The following is a 27,966-nucleotide window of genomic DNA, read 5'->3' as shown; positions in this document are numbered from 1 at the left end:
CCGTTTGGTTTGTGTCGTGCACTCGGAGTGACACCTTTGGCAGAATCAAGTCCAATGAGAGAATGACAGCAACAGCAGGTGGCCTCATTTAGGTTTGTTTGTCAGAACTTTAGTCAGGGCTTTACCACCAATGTTCATGGATTTATAACAGCCTTTCTTAAACAGAAGTTTGTGGGTCACTGGTGTGCCGTGAGTGACCCCTTATGGTCTGTGACTATATTGGTAAAATATCACATTTTAAATTAATATTATATTAAAACTGAAAAGTGTTTTTCAAACTGTTTAAAACTCCAAAATCTAAAAGATAGTCACATACTATATGTAATATTTCATTCAATATTTCATTATTAACTCAACTTGTGTAAATATTATTTTTGGACATTTGGGGAGTTAGGTGTTCCGCGACTTTTTTTTTATTGGTTATGTGGTCCTTCATCTGAAAAAGTTTGAGAAACACTGGTTTAGAATAAAGATGGGGGACAGCTGAGTTTGTGAGTGAAATCATGTTTTTTGTTTGTTTTTACATGGAGAGAAAGTTTCAGTTTGGCTGTGATGTGAACATCTGGTTCAGATGTGCACAGCATGGAGCAAGAGCTGATTTATCAGACCGCCTGTCTGTTTCTGTTTGACTAGTGTGACTGTGCTGTCTATTTCAAAATGGTCATAAATCCTTCTGCATTAGTTATTTGTGGTATAAAAGTCAACATAAGTGATGGATATGAAAAGTGAACATGAGCAGTTCAAAAAATCTAAATTAGTGTAAAAAGAATGAATGAATGATGAATGAATATGCAGTATCCAGTCTTTAATTTGTGCCATTTTATCAAAATCACTCAAAAATGTGGCAATACAGTAAAACTCACCTAAAACGTCATCGTATAAACCAGACATTCGCACTCACCGGACGAAAGCAAAAGTCTCAATGTCTTGTATGGTTTTCCATGTAATAAACTCTGTATATAACAGATGATGTATAATGGATTTTTGCTCACATTGGACAAAACCTCCCATCCAATTGCAGTGCATTTCCATTATAAACTCCTCACATGTACTGGACAGAGAGGTTTGGACGTGCCCAGTAACAGAGGTATGAAATGAAGTGCAGCACTGACACTCACCGTGGAAAGTGGGTACTGCATCTCCGTGATTAAAAGACTGAGCATTTTTATTTTTTTCAAACCATGCTCAGAGACGGGACCTAAACGAGGCAGGCCTGTATTCAAGTCCAGTGATTATTAACAAAATGCTGCTTGCTGCCTTCACTGTAATACAGTGTTAGGTTTCACACATATTCCTGGGTGTGACAAACCAAAGACAGGCGCTTTAGATCAAAACCCTCTGCTTGGCTGCAAACCATCCCCGTAGCCTGACGTGCACCTGATAAATGATAGAAACCGCAAAGGCTGTGATTTGTCACTTTTACGTTTTCACTCCTTCCTCTCCCTTCATATTTTAAAGGTTTTTTTCAGAGGCAGAAAAGTCTACAAATATGACAAACAATATGGAGTCAGAAAAAGACGCTCAAATGACCAAATCATGGAGGGAAATACACATACCGTTGGTTTGGAGGTTGATGATTGTATAAAAAATTGGAGCTTGTTGAGGGTCAAATTAATCCACAAAAAGCCACTGTTCCTGTGGTAAACTGCATAAAAATACGATGGACAATTTTTAAAAGGGTTACACGCACATCAATGACATTGTATGTCCATGGAGTTACTGAGCTGCAGAAGCATAAATCAGGCATTAGGATTTTAGGGTACAACTCTGCATCAGAAAAAAGAGTGACTGACCAAATGTAATCTTTTTAATGAATATAATGTCCGGTGCTTATTTAAGACAGGCATTTATTTTTTCAGACAAAGTTTTGACACGGTCATTAAATAAGGCAGGCACCTATTCAAGGTCAGGTGTTTAATTAAGGTTATACGTAACCCTAACTGGTGCTGGGGATTCCCTGTAGATCGTTCAGCACCTCCTGGCTGTAACTTATCTGTTACATACATATAACGGCTTTCTCCCTTTTTATATGTATCACGGATTTTGTCTATTTTATACATATAGTGGATTTTGTCTGACTTTGCTGATCAGGAACAATTCTATTCCTCTGATGAGGATGACGACAAGGACTTTGATTAGTGTTGTGGCCTTGAATGAATATAAAGACTAATCTATGTCAAAGATGACTGTGTAATTATTTGCTTGATATCTTGATGATTTATGTTAACTGTTAGCTGTCAGCCTGTCACACATTCCAGTAAGGAAAACTAGATTTCAGTGTTGATGTTTTTTTGCGTGTTTAATAAGTAGTAAGTCCCACTGAATGTTCTGTCCAAACTATTATCAATAGGAAGATACATTGCCACATTTCTCAAACTCTCTAAATGCCATTCTGTCGATAGTGGAATCAGGATGCAATGATATCTAAGGTTATCATGGCTTTAGGAAATCTAGTCTGATTTTTGTTAAAAAGGTTTATGTTATTGGATTGAGGTATTTTCAGTCTTTGACATGTTTGTTAATGAGTTCATACTTTGTCCACGACTGTCTTAGGTTTAAGGTTTTCTGTGTGTGGTATGAGCACTCCTTAATATGCTTATTGATGTTCTCATACATTATCCAAGAGACTCCTAAAATTTTCTGAATGTGATATCACTCCTTGATATGCTTGTTAGTTCATATATTATCCAAGACTGGCTTAAGTTTACGGTTGGTTATCTAATTGTGGTATTATCACTATTTACAACCCCTGGCAATAATTATGGAATCACCGGCTTCGGAGGATGTTCATTCAGTTGTTTAATTTTGTAGGAAAAAAGCAGATCACAGACATGACACAAAACTAAAGTCATTTCAAATGGCAACTTTCTGGCTTTAAGAAACACTATAAGAAATCAGGAAAAACAATTGTGGCAGTCAGTAACGGTTACTTTTTTAGACCAAGCAGAGGGAAAAAAATATGGACTCACTCAATTCTGAGGAATAAATTATGGAATCACCCTGTAAATTTTCATCCCCAAAACTAACACCTGCATCAAATCAGATCTGCTCGTTAGTCTGCATCTAAAAAGGAGTGATCACACCTTGGAGAGCTGTTGCACCAAGTAGACTGACATGAATCATGGCTCCAACACGAGAGATGTCAATTGAAACAAAGGAGAGCATTATCAAACTCTTAAGAGGGTAAATCATCACGCAATGTTGCAAAAGATGTTGGTTGTTCACAGTCAGTTGTGTCTAAACTCTGGACCAAATACAAACAACATGGGAAGGTTGTTAAAGGCAAACATACTGGTAGACCAAGGAAGACATCAAAGCGTCAAGACAGAAAACTTAAAGCAATATGTCTCAAAAATCGAAAATGCACAACAAAACAAATGAGGAACGAATGGGAGGAAACTGGAGCCAACGTCTGTGACCGAACTGTAAGAAACCACCTAAAGGAAATGGGATTTACATACAGAAAAGCTAAACGAAAGCCATCATTAACACCTAAACAGAAAAAAACAAGGTTACAATGGGCTAAGGAAAAGCAATTGTGGACTGTGGATGACTGGATGAAAGTCATATTCAGTGATGAATCTCGAATCTGCATTGGGCAAGGTGATGATGCTGGAACTTTTGTTTGGTGCCGTTCCAATGAGATTTATAAAGATGACTGCCTGAAGAGAACATGTACATTTCCACAGTCATTGATGATATGGGGCTGCATGTCAGGTAAAGGCACTGGGGAGATGGCTGTCATTACATCATCAATAAATACACAAGTTTACGTTGATATTTTGGACACTTTTCTTATCCCATCAATTGAAAGGATGTTTGGGGATGATGAAATCATTTTTCAAGATGATAATGCATCTTGTCATAGAGCAAAAACTGTGAAAACATTCCTTGCAAAAAGACACATAGGGTCAATGTCATGGTCTGCAAATAGTCTGGATCTTAATCCAATTGAAAATCTTTGGTGGAAGTTGAAGAAAATGGTCCATGACAAGGCTCCAACCTGCAACGCTGATCTGGCAACAGCAATCAGAGAAAGTTGGAGCCAGATTGATGAAGAGTACTGTTTGTCACTCATTAAGTCCATGCCTCAGAGACTGCAAGCTGTTATAAAAGCTAGAGGTGGTGCAACAAAATACTAGTGATGTGTTGGAGCGTTCTTTTGTTTTTCATGATTCCATAATTTTTTCCTCAGAATTGAATGAGTCCATATTTTTTTCCCTCTGCTTGGTCTAAAAAAGTAACCGTTGCTGACTGCCACAACTGTTTTTCCTGATTTCTTATAGTGTTTCTTAAAGCCAGAAAGTTGCCATTTGAAATGACTTTAGTTTTGTGTCATGTCTGTGATTTGCTTTTTTTTCTACAAAATTAAACAACTGAATGAACATCCTCCGAGGCCGGTGATTCCATAATTTTTGCCAGGGGTTGTAGAATGTCTGCTGATTTGCCCATATGTTATCCAAGACTGTCATAGGCCATTCTTGTGTGTGTGTGTATATATATATATATATTATATATATATATGTGTGTGTGTGTGTGAAATTTATCACGTTACAACAAAATTCTGCCCCATACTAGTAAATGGTAAATGGACTGCATTTATATAGCGCTTTTCCAGCTGCATCACACATTCAAAGCGCTTTACAATAATACAATAATGCCTCACATTCACCCCAATGTGAGGGTGCTGCCATACAAGGTGCTCACTACATACCGGGAGCAATAGGGGATTAAAGACCTTGCCCAATGGCCCTGATTTTCCAGTCAGGCTTAGATTTGAACTGAGTATCTTCTGGTCTCAAGCCCTTAACCCTTAACCACTAGACCGGGGCATGATACATGAACAGACACATAATAAGGTATATATATATATATATATATATATATATATATATATATTCGCTCTCAGACTGTAGGCTTACTTGTAGTTCCTAGGGTTTGTAAGAGTAGAATGGGAGGCAGAGCCTTCAGCTTTCAGACTCCTCTCCTGTGGAACCAGCTCGCAATACAGATCAGGGAGACAGATTAGGCTTAAAACTTTCCTTTTTGCTGAAGCTTATAGTTAGGGCTGGATCAGGTGACCCTGAACCATCCCTTAGTTATGCTGCTATAGACTTAGACTGATGGGGGGTTCCCATGATGCACTGAGTGTTTCTTTCTCTTTTTGCTCTGTATGCACCACTCTGCATTTAATCATTAGTGATTGATCTCTGCTCTCTTCCACAGCATGTCTTTTTCCTGGTTCTCTCCCTCAGCCCCAACCAGTCCCAGCAGAAGACTGCCCCTCCCTGAGCCTGGTTCTGCTGGAGGTTTCTTCCTGTTAAAAGGGAGTTTTTCCTTCCCACTGTCGCCAAGTGCTTGCTCACAGGGGGTCGTTTTGACCGTTGGGGTTTTTCTGTAATTATTGTATGGCTTTTGCCTTACAATATAAAGCGCCTTGGGGCAACTGTTTGTTGTGATTTGGCGCTATATAAATAAAATTGATTTGATTTATATACCTTATCACGTGACCTTAACCTTGCACTGCAAAGTTATTGTTATAATTGGATGTTTCACACCTAAACCACAGGAATCCATGTCTCATTTGTTGTTATACCATTTTTTGACTTTCAGATATCTCGATGTTCTGCTTTTTTTTTTTTTGCCTCCTTGCTCTCGGCCGAGACGGTCGCATTTTTCTCTTCTCCCTCCCTCCTTAACTTTCCTGCTTCTGTGGCGTGTTGTCTGTGAGGCTGTCAGCTTTGCTCTTCTGGAAACAGCAAAAATGGATCTGTTAAAGTGGTCTCTGAACGCAACTGACACTATTTTTTCTACAAGACATTCGGGAGCGGAGGACCCGACCTGTCCTGCCGGGACACATGTGATGGGTTATGTGATGGACAGTTGGAGGAAATGGCAGTTCATGTGCCTTTACACACTGTCTGTGGAGGATGCCGAAGATGTGTATATATTTGGCATGGTGGTGACCAGGTTCCTGCTGTGTGGAGCGGGCATAGCGCTGGTTTACCGGAAAATTAACAAAGTGGAAGCGGCAATAATTGGCCCGTCCAGGCTGCCCCACATGATTGATTCGATTGGAAGGGCAGTGTCAGCTCAGTCTGCGGGTGTTAACCGCGCGTTTGAAACCATCTCTGGTAGGATCGCTGCACTGGAAAACTGCATTGATCTTCAGTAATGACCACATCTCCTCTCCTAATTCAGATGTATTGGAAGCCACTTGTCTCAGACTGTGGAATCTTTCAGGCGTCTGCTAATCTGGATTTTCATTCGGCTTCCCAAAACACAGCTGCACTTCAAGGCCGCTGTGATAAAAACCTCCTGGAGAAGAACAACGCTCATGCCTCACCCCCCCGGTCTCCCCCGCCCTCAGCTTCTCCAGCTCTGACGTTGACTGTGGACAGTGGACTGTTCAGGGCTGGGCCCTTCCTCCCTCCAGAATGGACGAGCAAGGCCATTGATGGCGCCTAAAGGTGGCCTCCGGGTGTTCTGTCTGATAACTGGACTCTTACAAATCGTGGTTGTCGTCTCTCGTCCTGTTATGTGTGATCATTGTTCATTGTGCTGATGGGTTTTTTTCCTGCATTGCTGCTGCATGATTCAATGCAGCAGCAATGAAGGTTTTTCTTTCCCAAGTCTTACCTTGTGTGTGCTTTTTATATGTGTTCACGTTCCCGGGACGGCTTATGTGTGTTGTTTTGTGTGTCGTTTGTTGTTATGAGGCCGGTCTTGGTTTGCTCAGCCCTGTTGTTGACCTAAGGCAGGACATACATCTGGAGCTGGTCCCCGTGCGCCTAAAGGCGACTTCTGCTCCTAACTGGCAATTAGGATGGGTTAAATGCAGTAATCACATTTCATTGTGCAGGGAACATGTTCCTTTGTGCATATGACAATAAAATTCTTTTGAATCCTTTGAATTTTTTTTTAATTTTCTTTTGGTTCGTACGCATAATTTTCTTAACCTTAGTTTACATGAGGTGCGATAACTTGTAACAGCTACTCTTCTCAGATGACTATCATATATCACTGAAAAGCTGAGATTCCAGACTTTCAGAAATGGTAGCCTTTGAGACTTTTTCAGTAACGCTTTCCGTATTTTCGGGGCCCTGGCTGATGGTCTCTGTGTGTTTGTCAACTTGTAAGGACATTCCCACGTGAAACAAACCTACGCACAAGCGTCTCTAGATTGACTCTGGATGTACGTAGATGTCCTTCTGGGAACTGATCAAAAGACAATCTTCCTTGCCACTAAGGGGCTGCCATGACACAAATAAAATTGATCATGTTCATAAAAATTACCACTGCTGCAAATTTAGCTTCCTTGCACAATTTTATAGCACAAAGTGTCTCGATTCTTCTTCACAATGCAAACTTTTGATTCCATTCTGATTATTTCTATAGCTATAGCGCCATCTTGTGTAGAAAATAGTGAAGTGTAACCTTATACATATACATCAGAGACCTTGATTTATAGTGATGTCATACAGGAATGACCCCTATAAACGTTCTAAAACATTTTTAAACAAAGTATTATCTTGGTCTTTTGGTTTTTAAATCCAAGGACTGTTATGAATAAACCAAATTTTTTCCTCAAACAACAATAAAACCTAATGAATGTTGTCCTCATATAAAGTCCCATTTAACCTCATACTCCAGATGAACTGCACAAGTTCAGTTCATCAGTATTTGTGCAAAGGTCCTGTATGTTCACCTCCAGGATCTGCAGTTCTGAATCACATATTCTTTGGGCGGGCATATGTCATTTCTTTCCAGCATCGTCCATTTAATTCTCGGTTGCACAACTTGTGGCATGAACATGTGGGAACACAGGGGTGCGTTACTCTCTGTGCTCCAGAAACATACTTGAACAGCGCGGTGGAGATACTAGATATTCTATGCATGTCCGGATCCGAAAACACTCAGAAAAGACTCAGATTGTGTTCAGTGATGAACTGCTTGGTGAAGGATGGAGAGATCAGTACTGAGGACAAATATTACACCTCCATTGACCTGTTTCATGGAACATAACTGAAATAAGTGTGGTCATTTTCTGTGTCCATCTTTTTGTTTTTCCATTTGGTAAAAAGCAGGTTGTCAAGGTTTTTTCTTTTTTATCATCTTAGCTGTATGTAAAATGTACTCAATGAATCACAACAAACAGGGATAGAAAGGACTTGCTTGTGAATCCTCCAAAAGTGACTTTTAAGTTTGAGAAGATTTGAGGTCTGAGTTATGAAAGGTTTGCATGTGTAAAACCGTGCACAAACACTATAGCACCCACAAAAAAGTGCATGCTGACTTACTAACGGTGCACAAAGAGGATCACGTCTTTCCCAAACAGTGCATTGTCAATTTAACACGTTTGCATTCATGAACATGCAGTGTGGGGTGCGTCCCTCCAAGTGCACATTACACGGGTTTTGAACATAAAAATAGGTGCCGTTCGCAGTCACAATGAGACTGATGAAAATCAAAAGGAAATTTAGGAGGTTCTGATTGTGTCTGTATATTGCACATGACAGGCTGCTATTCCAGTAGATGAAATGCCGCTGCCTCCTCATAGACAGAATAAAATATCATTCACTGCAAACATCAGGCATATTTAGAGTTTAAAGAGGTTTGCGTTGTGCTCGTTTTTTTTGTTAAGAATAAATGTCTCCATGAGTAACAGGAGGACCATAGTTCTGTGCTGTGCACATTTTAGTGGGACTGCTGATCACTGCTGTATTTAAAGTCCCTTTCAGATGAAGGCTGCAATAAATTTCATGAAAACTGGTAAAAATAAAAGTGTTTCTTTAATGTGAACTGCATTAAGGTTTTGTGGTGCAGAGAACAAAAAGACACCAGCAATCACATTCCAATTAACTGGAACGCTTTTTTCCACCACACACACACACACACACACACACACACACACACACACACACACACACACACACACACACACACACACACACACACACACACACACACACACACACACACACCCCTCTGTCTCATGAGTCGGTGTGGGATGATCACAGCTGATGTGATCCACTGCCTGTGCATAAAGCGCACAGAGATCAGTTCTGTGTGCAGTTCTCTGCACCTCTTCTGGTAGAATGCAGCATAATTATTCACCAGTTTGCTTAAAAACCTTTGATGAGACAATAATTAAATGTCTGAAATAAGTGATTTAACTGACACCACATGAACACTCAGTTGGGTGACAGAGCACAAGGCGCGTCATAGCTGCAAGTGCCTGACTGAATTTCATTTTGTACTTATCGTTGTTAACACAAGTGCAATCCTCATTTTCATACTACTTTCTACATCATGTTACCGCTGTCATGTGCTCAAATACTTTTAGAAAATTACCCAAAAAATATTCTCCAACACAACATACAAAAGTTTGGAAAGTCCACAAAATTTAGTACTCATTATCTAAGTAAACCAGGCCCTAAAGCCTCTTCCCTTAACAATAAGGGACTTTCAAGAAGAAGGGGAAAAGACGTCAAGGCGGCACTACACTACCCCAACCCCATACAAGCTCACCCGAAGTGGATTTTCATTCAGATACGGAGGCTCCCCCTCCACCATCTCTATGGCCATGATGCCCAAGGACCAGATGTCAACTTTGGGGCCGTAGGCTTTGCGGGTCACAACCTCTGGAGCCATCCAGTACGGAGTCCCGACCATGGTGCTGCGTTTACTTTGTTCTGGAGTAATCTGGGCGCAGAAGCCAAAATCAGCTGAGTGGAGGAAAAGAGCAGAGGACACCTGTTATCTGAGACATCAAGCAAGCAGCCCTTAAAGAAGGATTCAAATTTAAAGGCAGAGTCCTGGGCAATTTTTCACAGAACTGACAAAAATTACTTTGTTGAATTCTAGATAATATAAAGTACATGCATTTTTTTAACCTAGTGACAGCTAATTTTATTGCTAGAAAAGTACTTATTTTGGGGGGATTCCATGGAAAATACTACTTCACTCAATATTTTGAGTGCACTACGTGGAGAAAGCACAAGTGTAATTTTGAAGTTAATGTTGCAATCAATGGAAACTGTGACCTCAGAAGTTCCAACTTATACAAAGAAAATATTATTTTTGCAAACCAAGTAAAAACACTGCAGTTATATCTAACATTCATATGGACAACTGATGCAGCAGACCTGAGTGTTACTGTACCTGTCCAGCAGATATTGCAATAATAATAATAATAATAATCAAGATTTGTCCAGATTTTATCCAGAGTTCTTCTCAATGACTTATTTGGTCATTTGGTTCGTTTACAACGACCCCCCCCCCCCCCCCCCCAAACACACACACCCCATTTTTAAACTTGCAGCCACAAATGAGTAACTGGAGGTCTACCATATGTCTTCAGGTCCATGAACCTGATGCTAAATTGCCATTTGATGATTGGAAAAATAAATTCATAATACAGAAATGTCAACTGCCATTTATCCACTCAACACTAGGTTGGGTCTCCATTTGCACAAATTACTACATCAGTGTGGCGTGGCATGCAGACAATCAGCCTGTGGCACTGCTGAGGAATTATGGAAACCCAGGTTGCTTTGACAGTGACCTTCAGCTCATCTGTATTGTCTCTCATCTTCTTGATAATACCCCAAAGAAAATCCATATCGTCAATGGGATCAATCAAATATAGTAATACCATGATCAGCAAAACAGTTTTGGGACTGTAAAAGGAAATCAGGATCTCCATTAAGCTTGTCAGCAGAGGGAAGCATGAAGGGCTCTAAAATCACCCGGTAGACTGCTGTGTTGACTTGGGACTTGATAAAACACAGTGGAACAACACCAGCAGGTGACATGTCATCCCGAACCATCACTGACTGTGAAAACTTCCCTTTGGACTTGAAGCAGCTCTGATTCTGGGTCTCTCCACCCGTCCACCAGACTCTGGGACCTTGATTTCCAAATGAAATGCAGAATTGACTTTCATTTGAAAAGGAGATTATGAACCACTGAGCAACAGTCCAGTTCATTCTGGTCTTCGACCAGGCAAGACACTTTTGACATTAATGCTGGTTCAGGAGAGGCTTGACACAAGGAATGCAGTACTTGAATCCCATTTATTGAACATGTCTGTGCGTAGTGGCTCTTGATGCACTGGCTCATTCTACTTCTTGTGAAGCTCCAAGTACTTGAATCAACTTTAACAATCTTCTCAACCATCCCTGCTGCTTGTGCGTCTTTTCCTACAACACTTTTCCAGTCAACTTTCCATAAATATGCTTTGATCCAGCACTCCGTCAATAGCCAGCCCTTTCAGCAATGACCTTCTGTGGCTTATGCTCCTTGTGGAGGGTGCTGGCGAGAGACTTCTGCACAAATGTCAAGTCAGCAGTCTTTCTCATGATTGTGGTTGTGTGTACTGAACCAGACTGGCAGATTTATATGATTTCTAGGTAATAAATAGTTAATAGCATGTTGCCTGTGAGGCTCCACAGGCTCTAGATCGGGTTTATAGAATATTGTGTTTATACAAAGTGTTTACACAATAGGTATCTGACAGTTTTCAAGGGTGGTAATAAATTATGCAAAGTTTCTATAATGAGTTGGAATGGCATGTGAGTCCAGAATGTTTTGAAAACCTTAGACCTCAAAAGTTTTTAGAAGAACTCAACCCTAAACTGTAAATAAATCGTGCAATGTTTCTATAATGAGTTGGAATGTATCATATACACACTATTATTAAAATTAATATCACTATTTTATTTTATTTTGACTTCTATTTTGTCACTTGATTTTTAAATGGACTACAACGGAAATAAGTGGTTTCACTTTCTTGTGTTATCCATGTATTTTTAACATATTTACAATTATATTATGTACTTACATTGAATTTACTAAATAAAATGACACACACATGCTTTTAATATGTAGATGATTTACCGCTCCCTGCTGGAATGGCGTGTGAGTCCAGAATGTAATTATCAATGTCCATTGTTCACTGTTGTTAGCTAATATCTGTAGTTTCTTCAAAAATATTAGTCCTATCAACATTCTGTTTTGGCACCATTAATCACTGACCGAAAATACACAAGCTTACCAAACAGCTAATGTCAACACTCCCCAATTTGTCCGTGATCGAAGTTGTACACACAGAGAGCTTTTTGCCTTTTCTGCATTCTGTCGCAAGCAGGTGCTTTTGTTTTTACACAACCACAAACTGAGACATTGGCGGAAACATCAAACACACTACACTTCTCACTCATGGTAACGGCAATATGCCACTTAACTAAATTGACTAAACTAATTGAACTCCAAAACACCAATAAAAACACAAACAAAACTGTTAAACAAGCATGAACCACAATAACATTTAAAAACCCCAAACCTGAACTCCCCTGGTGTATTGCAGCACAACGTCCATTGTTCACTGTTATTAGCCAATATCACTAATTTTTCCAAAAATATTAGTCCTATCTACTTACAGTTTTCGCAGTGTTCATCCTTGACCCACAAGACATAAGCATACCAAACAGCAAATATCAGCTCTCCCCAGTTTCTATGTGATTGAAGCCATATAATAGCCACTTGGCAATTATAATATAGATTCAAAATTTAAATGAAATATTCTAATACTTAGAGATACACTTTTTTGCTGTAAACTGTAATTATCAACATTAAAATTACAAAATGCTTAAAATAATTGTTTATTTGTATTGACTCTAGACTACACAAAATTTTTACTTTGTGAAATACCCGACAAAAAATATTGAACTTTTTTGCAATATTCATATTTTTGGAGATAATAGCTCTGTGTTATTAGCTGAGGTATTAGCTCTGTGATCACTCTGTCCTTAAGATTACAATCAAAGCTCCTTATTCTGGTCTACAAATCAACTACAACATTGTGCATTCAAAAAAACAACATGAATCCACTGAGTGTGACTGACTGAGTTTGACGGAACCATCCATGCCCAGAAGTATGTTGTCGCTCTTGATGTCTCGATGGATGACTTGATTGGAGTGAAGGAACTCCAGGGCTTGGAGACACTACAGAGCAGGAGAGAGAAAGGATACAATGGGTCAAACAGATGAAGAAGGAGGGGTGAGATGAAGACAGGAAAAACTTTTTGGGATTATTACTTTGCATTTACATCAGCAAAATGTTATTCCGTGTTATGCAGCAGTATTTTATAACAGGCTTGCTTCTCCTGGTAGTTCATTTATTGATACTGTATTCTCACAGCAGTGTGTTGGAGACTTGTGAGTTTATTTTCCCTGCAGCATATATGCATACAGCACTGTCAAACCTTCACAACGAGAACATTTGTTCTAAATCAGGATGCAGCAAAGAAAAAACTCACTACAGATGTGTTAATGTGTTCTACAACAAGAATGTAAGAAGCAACATTAAATGAGCCCAAATATGTGAGAAATTTAAAAGTTACACTTCATTTGGAAAAGTACTGAAGGGAGGAGACGTCAATGCAGTAGTCTAACAGCTTTGCTGAGAACATTCTCTTCAAAACACGATTAGAGTGCCGTAAAGAAAATGACATGCCACCCCATCACTATGAAGTGTTCTGGAGAAGAAACTTTGATTAAAATGAAATGGTGCCATTTTTTTCTGTTTAGAATTTTGTATGTTAACAAATTTATAATAAAACAGTTTATCTTTGTTTAGTTAATTAACAGCTTGTAATTATTCCCACCATAAACTTTGCAATGATCTTTCATATTTGTGTGATCCAGATCTAATCTGTAAGTGTAAATAGTTCCAGAAAACTGCTTCCACTGAACAAATGTTTAATACAAACTGTGAGAATATTCTGCCAGCCATGTTACTCGTTTACATTTGACTTCTCACTAAAGGGAATGATGCATAACATTACATGTTTAATTTCCTGTTCCTGTGAACAGATACTGTGCAGGAACAAAGACATCAAAGTTTGGCCTTTATCAATTTATGAAGCCATGCAGAACTTAGAGTGAACAGAGACTGAGAACTCTGGGTCCATCAAACACAAGTGACCCCAACCCCCCCCGCCCAAAAAATTAAAGGGTTAATTAATCATTGCATGTTAATTAACGGTGAAACTGTCTCTTGCCTCTCTGCACACAGCAGCAATCTGGGCTTCATCCATACACGTTTCTGTGACAACGTCGGTCAGAGATCCTCCGGCCAGGTACTCCATCACAACCCACAGCTCATCACCCACCAGGTAACTATAGCAACCACAGATGAAAACAAGAATTTACATGTCAGTCCTGGACTGGCAGAACATATCTGGGTGTGGGAGGTGCTGGAGCAGCATTTGCATATATATATATATATATATATATATATATATATATAAAAACACCGTAAACGGATTTTCTTCATCGAGGGTTGATATATACCTTGCACACTCGACACATCACAACATGAATGTAATACTCCAAACGCATACGCAACAGGTAAAAAGGCATCAACTGTGTAATGTGTGGTAATTTATCTTTGGTGTACAACCCCACTTCCAATGAAGTTGGGACGTTGTGTAAAATGTAAATAAAAACAGAATACAATGATTTGCAAATCCTCTTCAACCTATATTCAATTGAATACAACACAAAGACAAGATATTTAATGTTCAAACTGATAAACTTTATTGTTTTTGTGCAAATATTTGCTCATTTTGAAATGGATGTCTGCAACACGTTTCAAAAAAGCTGGGACAGTGGTATGTTTACCACTGTGTTACATCACCTTTCCTTCTAACAACACTCAATAAGCATTTGGGAACTGAGGACACTAATTGTTGAAGCTTTCTAGGTGGAATTCTTTCCCATTCTTGCTTCATGTAAGACTTCAGCTGTTCAACAGTCCGGGGTCTCCATTGTCGTATTTTGCGCTTCATAATGTGCTACACATTTCAATGGGTGACAGGTCTGGACTACAGGCAGGCCAGTCTAGTACCTGCACTCTTTTACTACGAAGCCACGCTGTTGTAACACATGCAGAATGTGGCTTGGCATTGTCTTGATGAAATAAGCAGGGACGTCCCTGAAAAAGCTGCTTGGATGGCAGCATGTGTTGCTCCAAAACCTGGATGTACCTTTCAGCATTGAAGGTGCCATCACAAATGTGTAAATTGCCCATGCCATGGTTACTAACACACCCCCATACCATCACAGATGTGTAAGTTGCCCATGCCATGGTTACTAACACACCCCCATACAATCACAGATGCTGGCTTTTGAACTTTGCGCTGCTAACAATCTGGATGGTCTTTTTCCTCTTTTGTCTGGAGGACACGACGTCCATGATTTCCAAAAACAATTTGAAATGTGGACTCATCAGACCACAGCACACTTTTCCACTTTGTGTCTGTCCATTTCAAATGACGGATAGGCGGGTTAGTAGTTGCAAATGTACCACAGACAATACTGGAATTTATCGGTTATCTGTAACTTCTGATACATTTTTGCGTGGTTTATCGTTTAACTTTATCAAAGATAACTTTTCAGTAGTAAGTAAGTAAGTAAGTAAGTAAGTAGTGTTTATTTACAGTGAGGAAAATAAGTATTTGAACACCCTGCGATTTTGCAAGTTCTCCCACTTAGAAATCATGGAGGGATCTGAAATTTCATCAAAGGTGCATGTCCACTGTGAGAGACAATCTAAAAAAATAAATCCAGAAATCACAATGTATGATTTTATTAATAATTTATTTGTATGTTACTGCTGCAAATAAGTATTTGAACACCTGCGAAAATCAATGTTAATATTTGGTACAGTAGCCTTTGTTTGCAATTACAGAGGTCAAACGTTTCCGGTAGTTTTTAACCCGGTTTGCACACACTGCAGCAGGGATTCTGGTCCACTCATTCATACAGATCTTCTCCAAATCTTTCAGGTTTGGAGTTTCAGCTCCCTCCAAAGATTTTCTATTGAGGTCAGGTCTGGAGACTGGCCAGGCCACTCCAGGACCTTGAAATGCTTCTTACGGAGCCCCTCCTTAGTTGCCCTGGCTGTGTGTTTGGGTCATTGTCATGCTGGAAGACCCAGCCATGACCCACCTTCAATGCTCTTACTGAACAATACATGACCCCATCCATCCTCCCTTCAATACGGTGCAGTCGTCCTGCCCCCTTTGCAGAAGAGCACCCCCAGAGTATGATGTTTCCACCCCCATGCTTCATGGTTGGGATGGTTTACTTGGGGTTGTTATCATCCTCTAAACATGGTAAGTGGAGTTGATTCCAAAAAGCTCTATTCTGGTCTCATCTGACCACATGACCTTCTCCCATGCCTCCTCTGAATCATCCAGATGGTCACTGGTGAACGTCAAACGGGCCTGGACATGTGCTGGCTTGAGCAGGGGGACCTTGCTGCCCTGCAGGATTTTAAAACATGACAGCATCATGTGTTACTAATGTAATATTTGTGACTGTGGTCCCAGCTCTCTTCAGGTCATTGACCAGGTCCTCCTGTGTAGTTCTGAGCTTTCTCAGGATCATCCTTACCCCACAAAGTGAGATCTTGCATGGAATCCCAGACCGAGGGAGAATGACAGTCATCTTGTGTTTCTTCCACTTTCTAATAAACAGCAACAGTTGTTGACAACAGTTGTTGTCTTCTATCAAGGTGCTTGCCTGTTGTCCTGTAGTCCATCCCAGCCTTGTGCAGGTCTATATTTTTGTCCCTAGTGTCCTTAGACAGCTCTTTGGTCTTAGTTATGGTGGATGGGTTGGAGTGTGATTGATTGAGAGGGTGAACAGGTGCCTTTTATACAAGTAAGAAGTTCAAACAGGTGCAATTAATACAGGTAAAGAGTGCAGAATAAGAGGGCTTCTTTAAGAAAAATTAACAGGTCTGTGTGAGCCAGAATTCTTTATGGTTGGTAGGTGTTCAAATACTTATTTGCAGCAGTAACATACAAATAAATTATTTAAAAAAATCATACACTGTGATTTCCGGATTTTTTTTTTATTATATTATGTCTCTCACAGTGGACATGCACCTAAGATGAAAATTTCAGACCCCTCCATGATTTCTAAGTGGGAGAACTTGCAAAATCCCAGGGTGTTCAAATACTTATTTTCCTCACTGTATACAGCACCTTTCACAGACAAGGAAAGTCACAAGGTGCTTCACAAAAGACACACACAGATAAAAATTCTGAGAATAAAAGACAATGTACATCACAATAAAATAACTAAGACACACACGGTGGTCATAAAACAGCCCTCTAACTACTAAGGTTTGAATGCCTGGAGAAACAGATGGGTTTTAAGTTTGCTCTTAAAAACATCGACAGAGTCCAGCGAACGAAGAGACAAAGAGAGATCATTCCAGAGCCTTGGTGCAACGGCCTGGAAAGAGCGATCTCCTCAGGTATTAAAGTGGGTACGAGGGACCCTCAGAATGTTCTGATCCACTGACCTCAGGCTCTGAGCGGGAGCGTAGGGACATAACAGGTCTCTAATGTAGGAGGGAGCTTGGCCATGCAAAGCTCTAAAAGTCAACACTAGAATCTTAAAATGGAAACAACGATACTGGGAGCCAATGAAGAGACTTTAAAATAGGAGAGATATGAGACCTTCTGCTTGAGTGAGACAGGAACCTTGCTGCAGAATTTTGGACCTGCTGCAGACGCGACAGCTCCTTTTTGTTCAGACAGGAAAACAAACTGTTGCAGTAGTCCAAACGAGAAGATACAAAGGCATGAATAATCAACTCAAGATCATCTTTTGAAACAATTGATCTGAGTATGGAAATCTTCCTCAACTGGTAGAAACAGTTTTTGGTTAGCTGCTTGGAATGATGCTCAAATGACATTTCTTAAACAAAGGTAACACCTAGGTTTCTCAGGTTAGATTTTGCAGATGAGCTCAAAAGACCTAAATACTGTTTAATCCCCGGAATGACATCATCGGGGGCAACCACCACCTCCTCGGTTTTATCCGAATTTAATTGCACTGAATTTGCACCAAGCCATTGTTTTATTTTCTCAAGGCAGTTCAGTAGAGAGTCCAATTTCTGGATCTCAGGAGCTTTAAATGAGCAGTAAATTTGGATGTCATCAGCAAATAAATCAATCAATCAATCACTCAATCAATTTTTTTATATAGCGCCAAATCACAACAAACAGTAGCCCCAAGGCGCTTTATATTGTAAGGCAAGGCCATACAATAATTATGTAAAACCCCAACGGTCAAAACGACCCCTGTGAGCAAGCACTTGGCTACAGTGGGAAGGAAAAACTCCCTTTTAACAGGAAGAAACCTCCAGCAGAACTAAAAGCAGAGAGGGTGTCTGTCTCCCTGATCTGAATTGGGAGCTGGTTCCACAGGAGAGGAGCCTGAAAGCTGAAGGCTCTGCCTCCCATTCTACTCTTACAAACCCTAGGAACTACAAGTAAGCCTACAGTCTGAGAGCGAAGCGCTCTATTGGGGTGATATGGTACTACGAGGTCCCTAAGATAAGATGGGACCTGATTATTCAAAACCTTATAAGTAAGAAGAAGAATTTTAAATTCTATTCTAGAATTAACAGGAAGCCAATGAAGAGAGGCCAATATGGGTGAGATATGCTCTCTCCTTCTAGTCCCTGTCAGTACTCTAGCTGCAGCATTTTGAATTAACTGAAGGCTTTTTAGGGAACTTTTAGGACAACCTGATAATAATGAATTATAATAGTCCAGCCTAGAGGAAATAAATGCATGAATTAGTTTTTCAGCATCACTCTGAGACAAGACCTTTCTGATTTTAGAGACATTACGTAAATGCAAAAAAGCAGTCCTACATATTTGTTTAATATGCGCTTTGAATGACATATCCTGATCAAAAATGACTCCAAGATTTCTCACAGTATTACTAGAGGTCAGGGTAATGCCATCCAGAGTAAGGATCTGGTTAGACACCATGTTTCTAAGATTTGTGGGGCCAAGTACAATAACTTCAGTTTTATCTGAGTTTAAAAGCAGGAAATTAGAGGTCATCCATGTCTTTATGTCTGTAAGACAATCCTGCAGTTTAGCTAATTGGTGTGTGTCCTCTGGCTTCATGGATAGATAAAGCTGGGTATCATCTGCGTAACAATGAAAATTTAAGCAATACCGTCTAATAATACTGCCTAAGGGAAGCATGTATAAAGTGAATAAAATTGGTCCTAGCACAGAACCTTGTGGAACTCCATAATTAACTTTAGTCTGTGAAGAAGATTCCCCATTTACATGAACAAATTGTAATCTATTAGACAAATATGATTCAAACCACCGCAGCGCAGTGCCTTTAATACCTATGGCATGCTCTAATCTCTGTAATAAAATTTTATGGTCAACAGAAAATAACTCAGACAGAACAATCGGAGAGAAAGAGTCTAACCAAATACCGGCATCACTGAAAGCAGCCAAAGATAATGATACGTCTTTGGGATGATTATGAGTAATTTCTTCTCTAATAGTTAAAGTTTTGTTAGCAAAGAAAGTCATGAAGTCATTACTAGTTAAAGTTAATGGAATACTCAGCTCAATAGAGCTCTGACTCTGTCAGCCTGGCTACAGTGCTGAAAAGAAACCTGGGGTTGTTCTTATTTTCTTCAATTAGTGATGAGTAGAAAGATGTCCTAGCTTTACGGAGGGCTTTTTTATAGAGCAACAGACTCTTTTTCCAGGCTAAGTGAAGATCTTCTAAATTAGTGAGACGCCATTTCCTCTCCAACCTACGGGTTATCTGCTTTAAGCTACGAGTTTGTGAGTTATACCACGGAGTCAGGCACTTCTGATTTAAAGCTCTCTTTTTTAGAGGAGCTACAGCATCCAAAGTTGTCTTCAATGAGGATGTAAAACTATTGACGAGATACTCTATCTCACTTACAGAGTTTAGGTAGCTACTCTGCACTGTGTTGGTATATGGCATTAGAGAACATAAAGAAGGAATCATATCCTTAAACCTAGTTACAGCGCTTTCTGAAAGACTTCTAGTGTAATGAAACTTATTCCCCACTGCTGGGTAGTCCATCAGAGTAAATGTAAATGTTATTAAGAAATGATCAGACAGAAGGGAGTTTTCAGGGAATACTGTTAAGTCTTCTATTTCCATACCATAAGTCAGAACAAGATCTAAGATATGATTAAAGTGGTGGGTGGACTCATTTACTTTTTGAGCAAAGCCAATAGAGTCTAATAATAGATTAAATGCAGTGTTGAGGCTGTCATTCTCAGCATCTGTGTGGATGTTAAAATCGCCCACTATAATTATCTTATCTGAGCTAAGCACTAAGTCAGACAAAAGGTCTGAAAATTCACAGAGAAACTCACAGTAACGACCAGGTGGACGATAGACAATAACAAATGAAATTGGTTTTTGGGACTTCCAATTTGGATGGACAAGACTAAGTCAAGCTTTCAAATGAATTAAAGCTCTGTCTGGGTTTTTGATTAATTAATAAGCTGGAATGGAAGATTGCTGCTAATCCTCCGCCCCGGCCCGTGCTACGAGCATTCTGACAGTTAGTGTGACTCGGGGGTGTTGACTCATTTAAACTAACATATTCATCCTGCTGTAACCAGGTTTCTGTAAGGCAGAATAAATCAATATGTTGATCAATTATTATATCATTTACCAACAGGGACTTAGAAGAGAGAGACCTAATGTTTAATAGACCACATTTAACTGTTTTAGTCTGTGGTGCAGTTGAAGGTGCTATATTATTTTTTCTTTTTGAATTTTTATGCTTAAATAGATTTTTGCTGGTTATTGGTAGTCTGGGAGCAGGCACCGTCTCTATGGGGATGGGGTAATGAGGGGATGGCAGGGGGAGAGAAGCTGCAGAGAGGTGTGTAAGACTACAACTCTGCTTCCTGGTCCCAACCCTGGATAGTCACAGTTTGGAGGATTTAAGAAAATTGGCCAGATTTCTAGAAATGAGAGCTGCTCCATCCAAAGTGGGATGGATGCCGTCTCTCCTAACAAGACCAGGTTTTCCCCAGAAGCTTTGCCAATTATCTATGAAGCCCACCTCATTTTTTGGACACCACTCAGACAGCCAGCAATTCAAGGAGAACATGCGGCTAAACATGTCACTCCCGGTCCGATTGGGGAGGGGCCCAGAGAAAACTACAGAGTCCGACATTGTTTTTGCAAAGTTACACACCGATTTAATGTTAATTTTAGTGACCTCCGATTGGCGTAACCGGGTGTCATTACTGCCGACGTGAATTACAATCTTACCAAATTTACGCTTAGCCTTAGCCAGCAGTTTCAAATTTCCTTCAATGTCGCCTGCTCTGGCCCCCGGAAGACAATTGACTATGGTTGCTGGTGTCGCTAACTTCACATTTCGCAAAACAGAGTCGCCAATAACCAGAGTTTGATCCTCGGCAGGTGTGTCGTCGAGTGGGGAAAAACGGTTAGAGATGTGAACGGGTTGGCGGTGTACACGGGGCTTCTGTTTAGGGCTACGCTTCCTCCTCACAGTCACCCAGTCGGCCTGCTTTCCCGGCTGCTCGGGATCTGCCAGGGGGTAACTAACGGCGGCTAAGCTACCTTGGTCCGCACCGACTACAGGGGCCTGGCTAGCTGTAGAATTTTCCACGGTGCGGAGCCGAGTCTCCAATTCGCCCAGCCTGGCCTCCAAAGCTACGAATAAGCTACACTTATTACAAGTACCGTTACTGCTAAAGGAGGCCGAGGAATAAATAAACATTTCACACCCAGAGCAGAAAAGTGCGGGAGAGACAGGAGAAGCCGCCATGCTAAATCGGCTAAGAGCTAGTAGCTACGCTAAGCTAGCGGATTCCTAAAAACACGCAAAGTGAATAATGTGTAAATAATTTAGAGGTGATTCAGCAGAAGGAGTGCTTTAGTTAAGGCACGTAAAGATTACACTGGGAAACAAATCGTAATCTAGATAACTAGATCAATCTAACTACGCAGATTAAACAGCTAACAGATACAGAAAAACACCGCTGTGCTCCGGAACAGGAAGTGATACAATACCGCAGTGAGAGCCAACCACCAGTAGAGGCAAGCAAGGGGGCCAGGGCCCTTATGATGGACAGTGTCAAATGCGGAGGAGAGGTCTAATAGGACTAGAACGGTGTATTTTCCACAATACACAGACATCAAAATATCACTAGATACTTTGAGTAGGGTGGTTTCCGTAGAGTGATGCCTGCGGAAACCAGACTGATAGGTGTCAATCATGTTGGAAGTCACTAAGAAGGAAATTAGCTGATCATAAACCACCTTCTTCAAGACTTTGGACAGGAATGGAAGTTTGGAGATAGGTTGGACGTTTTTAGATCAGAAGGGTCAAGATTAGACTTTTTGAGAAGTGGTTCCACAAATGCATGTTTAAAAAAGCTGGGGAATACACCAGAAGACAGGGAGACATTTATCAACTTGGTAACCTAGGGGCCAATGACATCAAAAACATTAACAAGGAGTCTACACGGTAGAACATCAGAAGGACACACAGAGGGCTTCATCCTGGTTATCAAAGCTGAGATATATCAGCCTGTGTTACAGGATTAAAAAAGGACCATGTACGAGGAGAGGCTCAACAACATCAGGGACACCGTATGTGTGCAATGGGAGATTAGCTTTGATGTCCTGAATTTTGCAGACAAAAAACTTAAGAAAACCATTGCTGTCAGCTTTGCAGGATACAGGTGTTAATGGAGCAACAGGACACACAATAGAGCTGATAGTGTCAAACAGCACCTGGGGTTTTTTCTTATTTAAGATAAGCTGACAAAAATATTCAGATCTGACATTTTTTATAATTTCATTTAAAGAGGACATAAGTTCCCTGAGGTGGAACCTATGGACCTCAAATTTAGAAGACTTCCACAAACGCTCAATTTTCAGACATAGTCGCTTCAAATCTCAGATACAGTCATTAAGCCAAGGATTTATGGTCTTCTTAGTCACCAAGTTGGATTTAAAAGGTGCGACCTCATCCAAAATGGATTCACAATGACTGTTGAAAGTGTGAAGAAAACTGTCCACATTATGACACTCCATGAACAGCTTAGAGTCAAACCTGGCTGAGAAACCAGCTGCAGTGTTCTCAGTGATAATGCGCACAGGCTCAGGAGTGAAAGAAAAATCAAATAAAACACACCAATGGTCGCTCATGTGAACATCCTCTATACAGAGGTTGGCAACATTAAGGCCAAGAGAGAAAACCAAGTCCAGAGTGTGACCTTTCTGATGTGTGGGACCAGAAACATGCTGCTCAAAATTAAAAGTCTCAGTCAATGCTAAAAGTTCCGTTGCAGTGGAAGAAGTGCTGTCATCAACATGAATATTAAAATCACAAATAATTAAAACGTTTTCCAACTTTATTATTGGTGATAAAAAGTCACTAAAGTCCTTTAAAAAGACAGCAGCATGTCCAGGAGGGCGACAAATCAGCACACAATAAAAAGAGTCAGCAGAACCAACTTTAAACACCTGTGACTCAAAGGTGGGGAAGGTTTGAGTGTTCATCACTTTGCAAGTGAAACTGTTCCTGAAGACCACCGCAAGACCTCCTCCTTGATGAGAGGGGCGGGGCATCCCAAAACAGAGCATCCATCAGGACAGAGTTAATTTAAATTAATAAACTCCACTTCTCTCTGCCATGTCTCAGTAAGGAACAAAAAATCCAAGTTATGCCTGATAAAAAGTTAATTCAGGGAAAAAGATTTGTTTGCAATTGAGCGGACATTCAACAGACCCATCCGAGACGAGGGTGATGTCACAGTCTTCACATCGGCCGGGCACAGCAGGATTGGACGAAGACAGTCACGTCTTGGTCTCCAGTCACGTCTGGAAGCCACACGCCGGCCGACAGGTGCAGACACTGAAAGACACGAAGGCGAAACTCTCCAGCAGTCCCAACTCCAGCATCCCACCGGCTCCGGAACACCGGCCGCGAAGACCCCGGCAGACGGCGACGAGGACACACCGACACCACAGCGTGCCTCAAGGAGCGGAATCGCCCGTAAACACCGGTGATCCAGCATGGCGGTCCACAGGCGCAAAACCCGTCTGTGCCTCACTTGGACGCCGGATTGAACGCCTCGCTTCATCCACCTCTTCCTCCTGCCCAGAGCTCGAAACAGCAGCAAGCACTCAGGTGAGTCTGGTGGAAAGATAAACGGTGGAGGAAAAGTCTGACTGTACTTCCCCCAGTCACTAAAAAAGGACTCCATCGACTCTTTTATGGCAAAAAGAGAGCCACGATCGTAACTCCGGAGAGCAGAGACGTGACCATAAGATACTTGAACTGTTATCGAAGTTAATTTTTTGATTATCTGTGCCCACCACTGCATATTATGATTTAATCTGCTATGGATGTACTGAAGGAAGCAGTGTGGCCACATTGAATGCCACTGTAAAGGAAAATGCATCTCCAGTCCACAACCACTATGATGGTGGTACAAAATTGTCACCATGACCCTTCAGTGGAATGACTCAACATACCAAATGTGTGTTTCTTCAAGATAACATGCTCTGCAGTCTTCACAAATACGGTTATTGAGTGTTGTTAGAAGGAAAGGTGACGTAACACAGTGGTAAACATACCACTGTCCCAGCTTTTTTGAAACGTGTTTCACGCATCCATTTCAAAATGAGCAAATATTTGCACAAAAACAATAAAGTTTATCAGTTTGAAAATTAAATATCTTGTCTTTGTGGTGTATTCAACTGAATATAGGTTGAAGAGGATTTGCAAATCATTGTATTCTGTTTTTATTTACATTGACACAATGTCCCAACTTCACTGGAATTGGGGTTGTACAATCTGCACACAGCGATCCATAACAGGACCATGAAATACAATAAAAAAATAATACAAAAACCCCTTAATAACTCTTCTTTGTAAAAACATGTAGAAACACCAATGCACTTGCAAATACACCTGCATTATGAGTTACTAACAGAACATGAGGAGGATCGTGTCTGTCAAATTGTCTGTTTCTCTTTATAAATATGCAATAATAAAATATACATAGCAGAAGGGGACAAACAAAAAACCCAGGAACAGGGAATCTCTATGCAAGCTGTGGGTGTCAAACCTGTCCAGATAGTTGACAATGTTTGGGTTCTTGTTTTCCCTCATCACCAGAATCTCATTGATGATCAGTTCCTTCTTCGGCTGCTGCTGCAGATTCATCTGTTTAATGGCAACCTGAGAGGAGAAACAGAGATTACACCTGTCAGATTACTGTCATTATTTCTGTGACAGAATACAGTTACTTTTGGTTTTCTGATTATTTACACTAAAGTGTGGATTCATTCAGTCACACCAAAGTGATCTGTGCTACACTTCCATCAAATAAGAAAACTGTCACTTGAAATATGTCACAGGTAACTTATTTTATTATGTCCTTAAGGTTTAAATTTTACTATAAAAAGCTGTTACATAAGGTTTTCAGTCAAAATGCAGACTTTAATGCTTCTAATATCTATAAACATATCACACAAAGATGTCAACAAGGACGGATCACATTTTAAAAAATTTCTACTGTCTTCACAATAAAATTCATACCATTATCATTCAGGTTTAATGAGACATCCTGTTAGCTTTGGAGTTAATCCTCAGAAATATAAAACAGCCAAGATGACAGACCATACATAATGGAAAGAAACAGAATACGAGAGGATGTGTCGGACACCTACCTCCTGTCCTGTAGCAACATCAATGGCTGTGTACACAGTCCCAGACGCCCTGAAAAGACACAACACAGCAGATCCAAACTTTACACCATGTCAGGATTACTGTCTCACATTAAAAATGTAGCATGAGCTAAGTTTTAGCCCAGTTTCTATTTTTCTATGGTGTACTCCCTGTGGTGTGTGTGTGTGTGTGTGTGTGTGTGGGGGGGGGGGGGGGGGGGGGGGGGGGGGGACTTGCATGCACAACCTGACCTGTTATTATAACAGAGCTAAATTACCATTTTTACAACCAGGTGGTTTGAACAAGTCACGAATACAAAAACGACTCCAACCTCATCTGCACTGTGCCAAATCAGCACACACGTCATCTCAAGCAGCTGAATATCCATCAGAGCTAAACCAAAGACTGAGAAATACAAAGAGTGTGACACAGTGTGATAAATATGGCCACAGCAGGCCATCCTCAAAAACTGACTGAGCATGCAAGAAGACACTAGTGACGGAAGCCACCAAGACAACTCTAAAGGAGTTTATTGGCTTATGTGGCTGAAAAAAAAAATACAGAGATTGAGAAAAGTAAACTCCCTCGATCCATCCATCATGAAACCTGTTCACAGAGGAAACATGGAGAGCATCCTGCCACACTGCATCACTATCTGGTACAGGAAATGTAGTGCAGTGCAAGGTTGTAGATGTAGATTTCAAACATTCCATTCAAATTCTTGTAATCGATAACAGCTGTAATCTGTAAAAGGAAGGAGTTGCTAACCCTTTCAGACATCAAGCCATGACAAAAAAATAAATAAATAAATAAATAAAATAAAAAGCCTGAGCATTCTACAAAAAAAAAAAAAAAAAGTCAAAGTTAGTCCTGTCATACATCTCTGCTGTTTGCAGTCACTGACCTGGATGCTACCTCCTCTACCCCACTGCTAATAGGCAGTCCCTGTCTGATGCTCTGCTTCTGCTTTCTTCTGATGACAGGATCAGAGAACTATACACCCCAACACTTCGTCATGACGGGGATCTCCACCAAAACTGGTCTAACATTCTGGACATCACTATGGTTTAAAATCTTTTAACTTTTTCTTGTCTCCCGTCTCTTTATGGTAGAACTGTGCAGCTGCTGAAAGCAAGTTACTGCAGAGAACAGTGAGAATAGCCGAGAAGATCTGAAACATCTACACAGGCTGCTGTGCCAGAAAAGCCAACAACATGTCTGACTCTTCCCATCCGTCCCACCACCTCTTTGCACTCTTGCCATATGGAATAATGATCTACAGCATCCATATGCAAGATCCACCAGAGTTTTCTATACCTCCCCCCTATTATCAGAACTAGGAGTTCCATTAGAATGCCCCCCCCATCCTTCTCTCCAGCACCAGAGGTTGGCAATACATGAACTAAATGAAAAGAGCACTTTGAATGAACATGGTCTGCCTGTTTTCAAGGACACCCATTGTATCAGCACTTTTATCTTAAGCTACATTTATTCAAATTTTTAACGCTGCTCTCTTTATTTTCAGTGTTACACAAATGTGTGTTTTTTTATTTTTTTTATTTTTTTTTTTTTTTACTGTTTTTCAAATATGACCTGCATCCTGATCTGGTGAGTTTGATATTTCACTCCCATGTATGTTGTATGTTTGTTGTGTTTATCCAATTTCCTCTTCAAGGCTTGAAAACTTTAAATTAGAGCGAATAACGTAACGTATAGGTAGTTTTATAATACTGTTAGTAATCAAGCACTTGACTGCTCTAAACTAAACTGTGACAAACGCTTTGCAAGCATGAAACACTGTTTTCATGGGGGGAGGTGGGAACATTTCTGTCGACTCACCCTTGCCCGATCTTCTCGAAGCGTGTATATTTCTTCTTGGGGTCTCCCACACTTACAATGGTCCCTGAAAGAAACAACGGAAGAGAAAAAGAAGAAGAAAAATCCTCAGAGACGGACTGAAACAAACATCAACAGGTAAGAAAATCCCTGTTTAACACAGCTGAGTGGATGCACACGAATTCATGTTACCAGTGAATCTAAATGAAAACAACAGTTTAACTTCTTTTAATCCATCCAAAGTCTACATGTATCATAGGTCAGTGCAGCATGCTGACAGGAAAGAGGAAAAAGTACAATCCTGAGACAAAAACTATAATATATGATACATGAAATGATGACAGAAGTTCATGAAAAAAACAACACAGGAGGGAAAGTCAGGAAATAGAAAGAAAAAAAATTACTAAAGAAAAATGAAGATCTGAAGGTGGATCAGCAGCTCAGTAACAAGTGTCCACAGTAAGAAAGTGACTAAAACCTCTGAGTCACTGTGTCACACAGAAGACTGGACAATG

At 40.4% G+C, this 27,966-nt stretch overlaps 1 protein-coding gene across 1 annotated transcript in view; it reads right to left on the bottom strand.

The window, feature by feature from the left end:
• pak1 (p21 protein (Cdc42/Rac)-activated kinase 1) overlaps nucleotides 1-27,966 on the bottom strand; it is a 212,990-nt gene that overhangs the window by 2,006 nt on the left and 183,018 nt on the right. The window contains exons 8-13 of the mRNA XM_034168630.1: nucleotides 27,455-27,518; nucleotides 25,618-25,666; nucleotides 25,014-25,126; nucleotides 14,067-14,184; nucleotides 12,909-13,008; nucleotides 9,532-9,728 (exon numbers count right to left, since the gene is read on the bottom strand). Coding sequence (XP_034024521.1) covers nucleotides 9,532-9,728; nucleotides 12,909-13,008; nucleotides 14,067-14,184; nucleotides 25,014-25,126; nucleotides 25,618-25,666; nucleotides 27,455-27,518 — 641 coding nt within the window. The remainder of the gene's footprint in view (nucleotides 1-9,531; nucleotides 9,729-12,908; nucleotides 13,009-14,066; nucleotides 14,185-25,013; nucleotides 25,127-25,617; nucleotides 25,667-27,454; nucleotides 27,519-27,966) is intronic.

Source organism: Thalassophryne amazonica, chromosome 4 (genome assembly GCF_902500255.1).
Source record: "Thalassophryne amazonica chromosome 4, fThaAma1.1, whole genome shotgun sequence".
NCBI lineage: Eukaryota > Metazoa > Chordata > Actinopteri > Batrachoidiformes > Batrachoididae > Thalassophryne > Thalassophryne amazonica.
The sequence above is the reverse complement of the archived record's forward strand: the minus strand, read 5'-3'. Positions and strand labels throughout refer to the sequence as shown.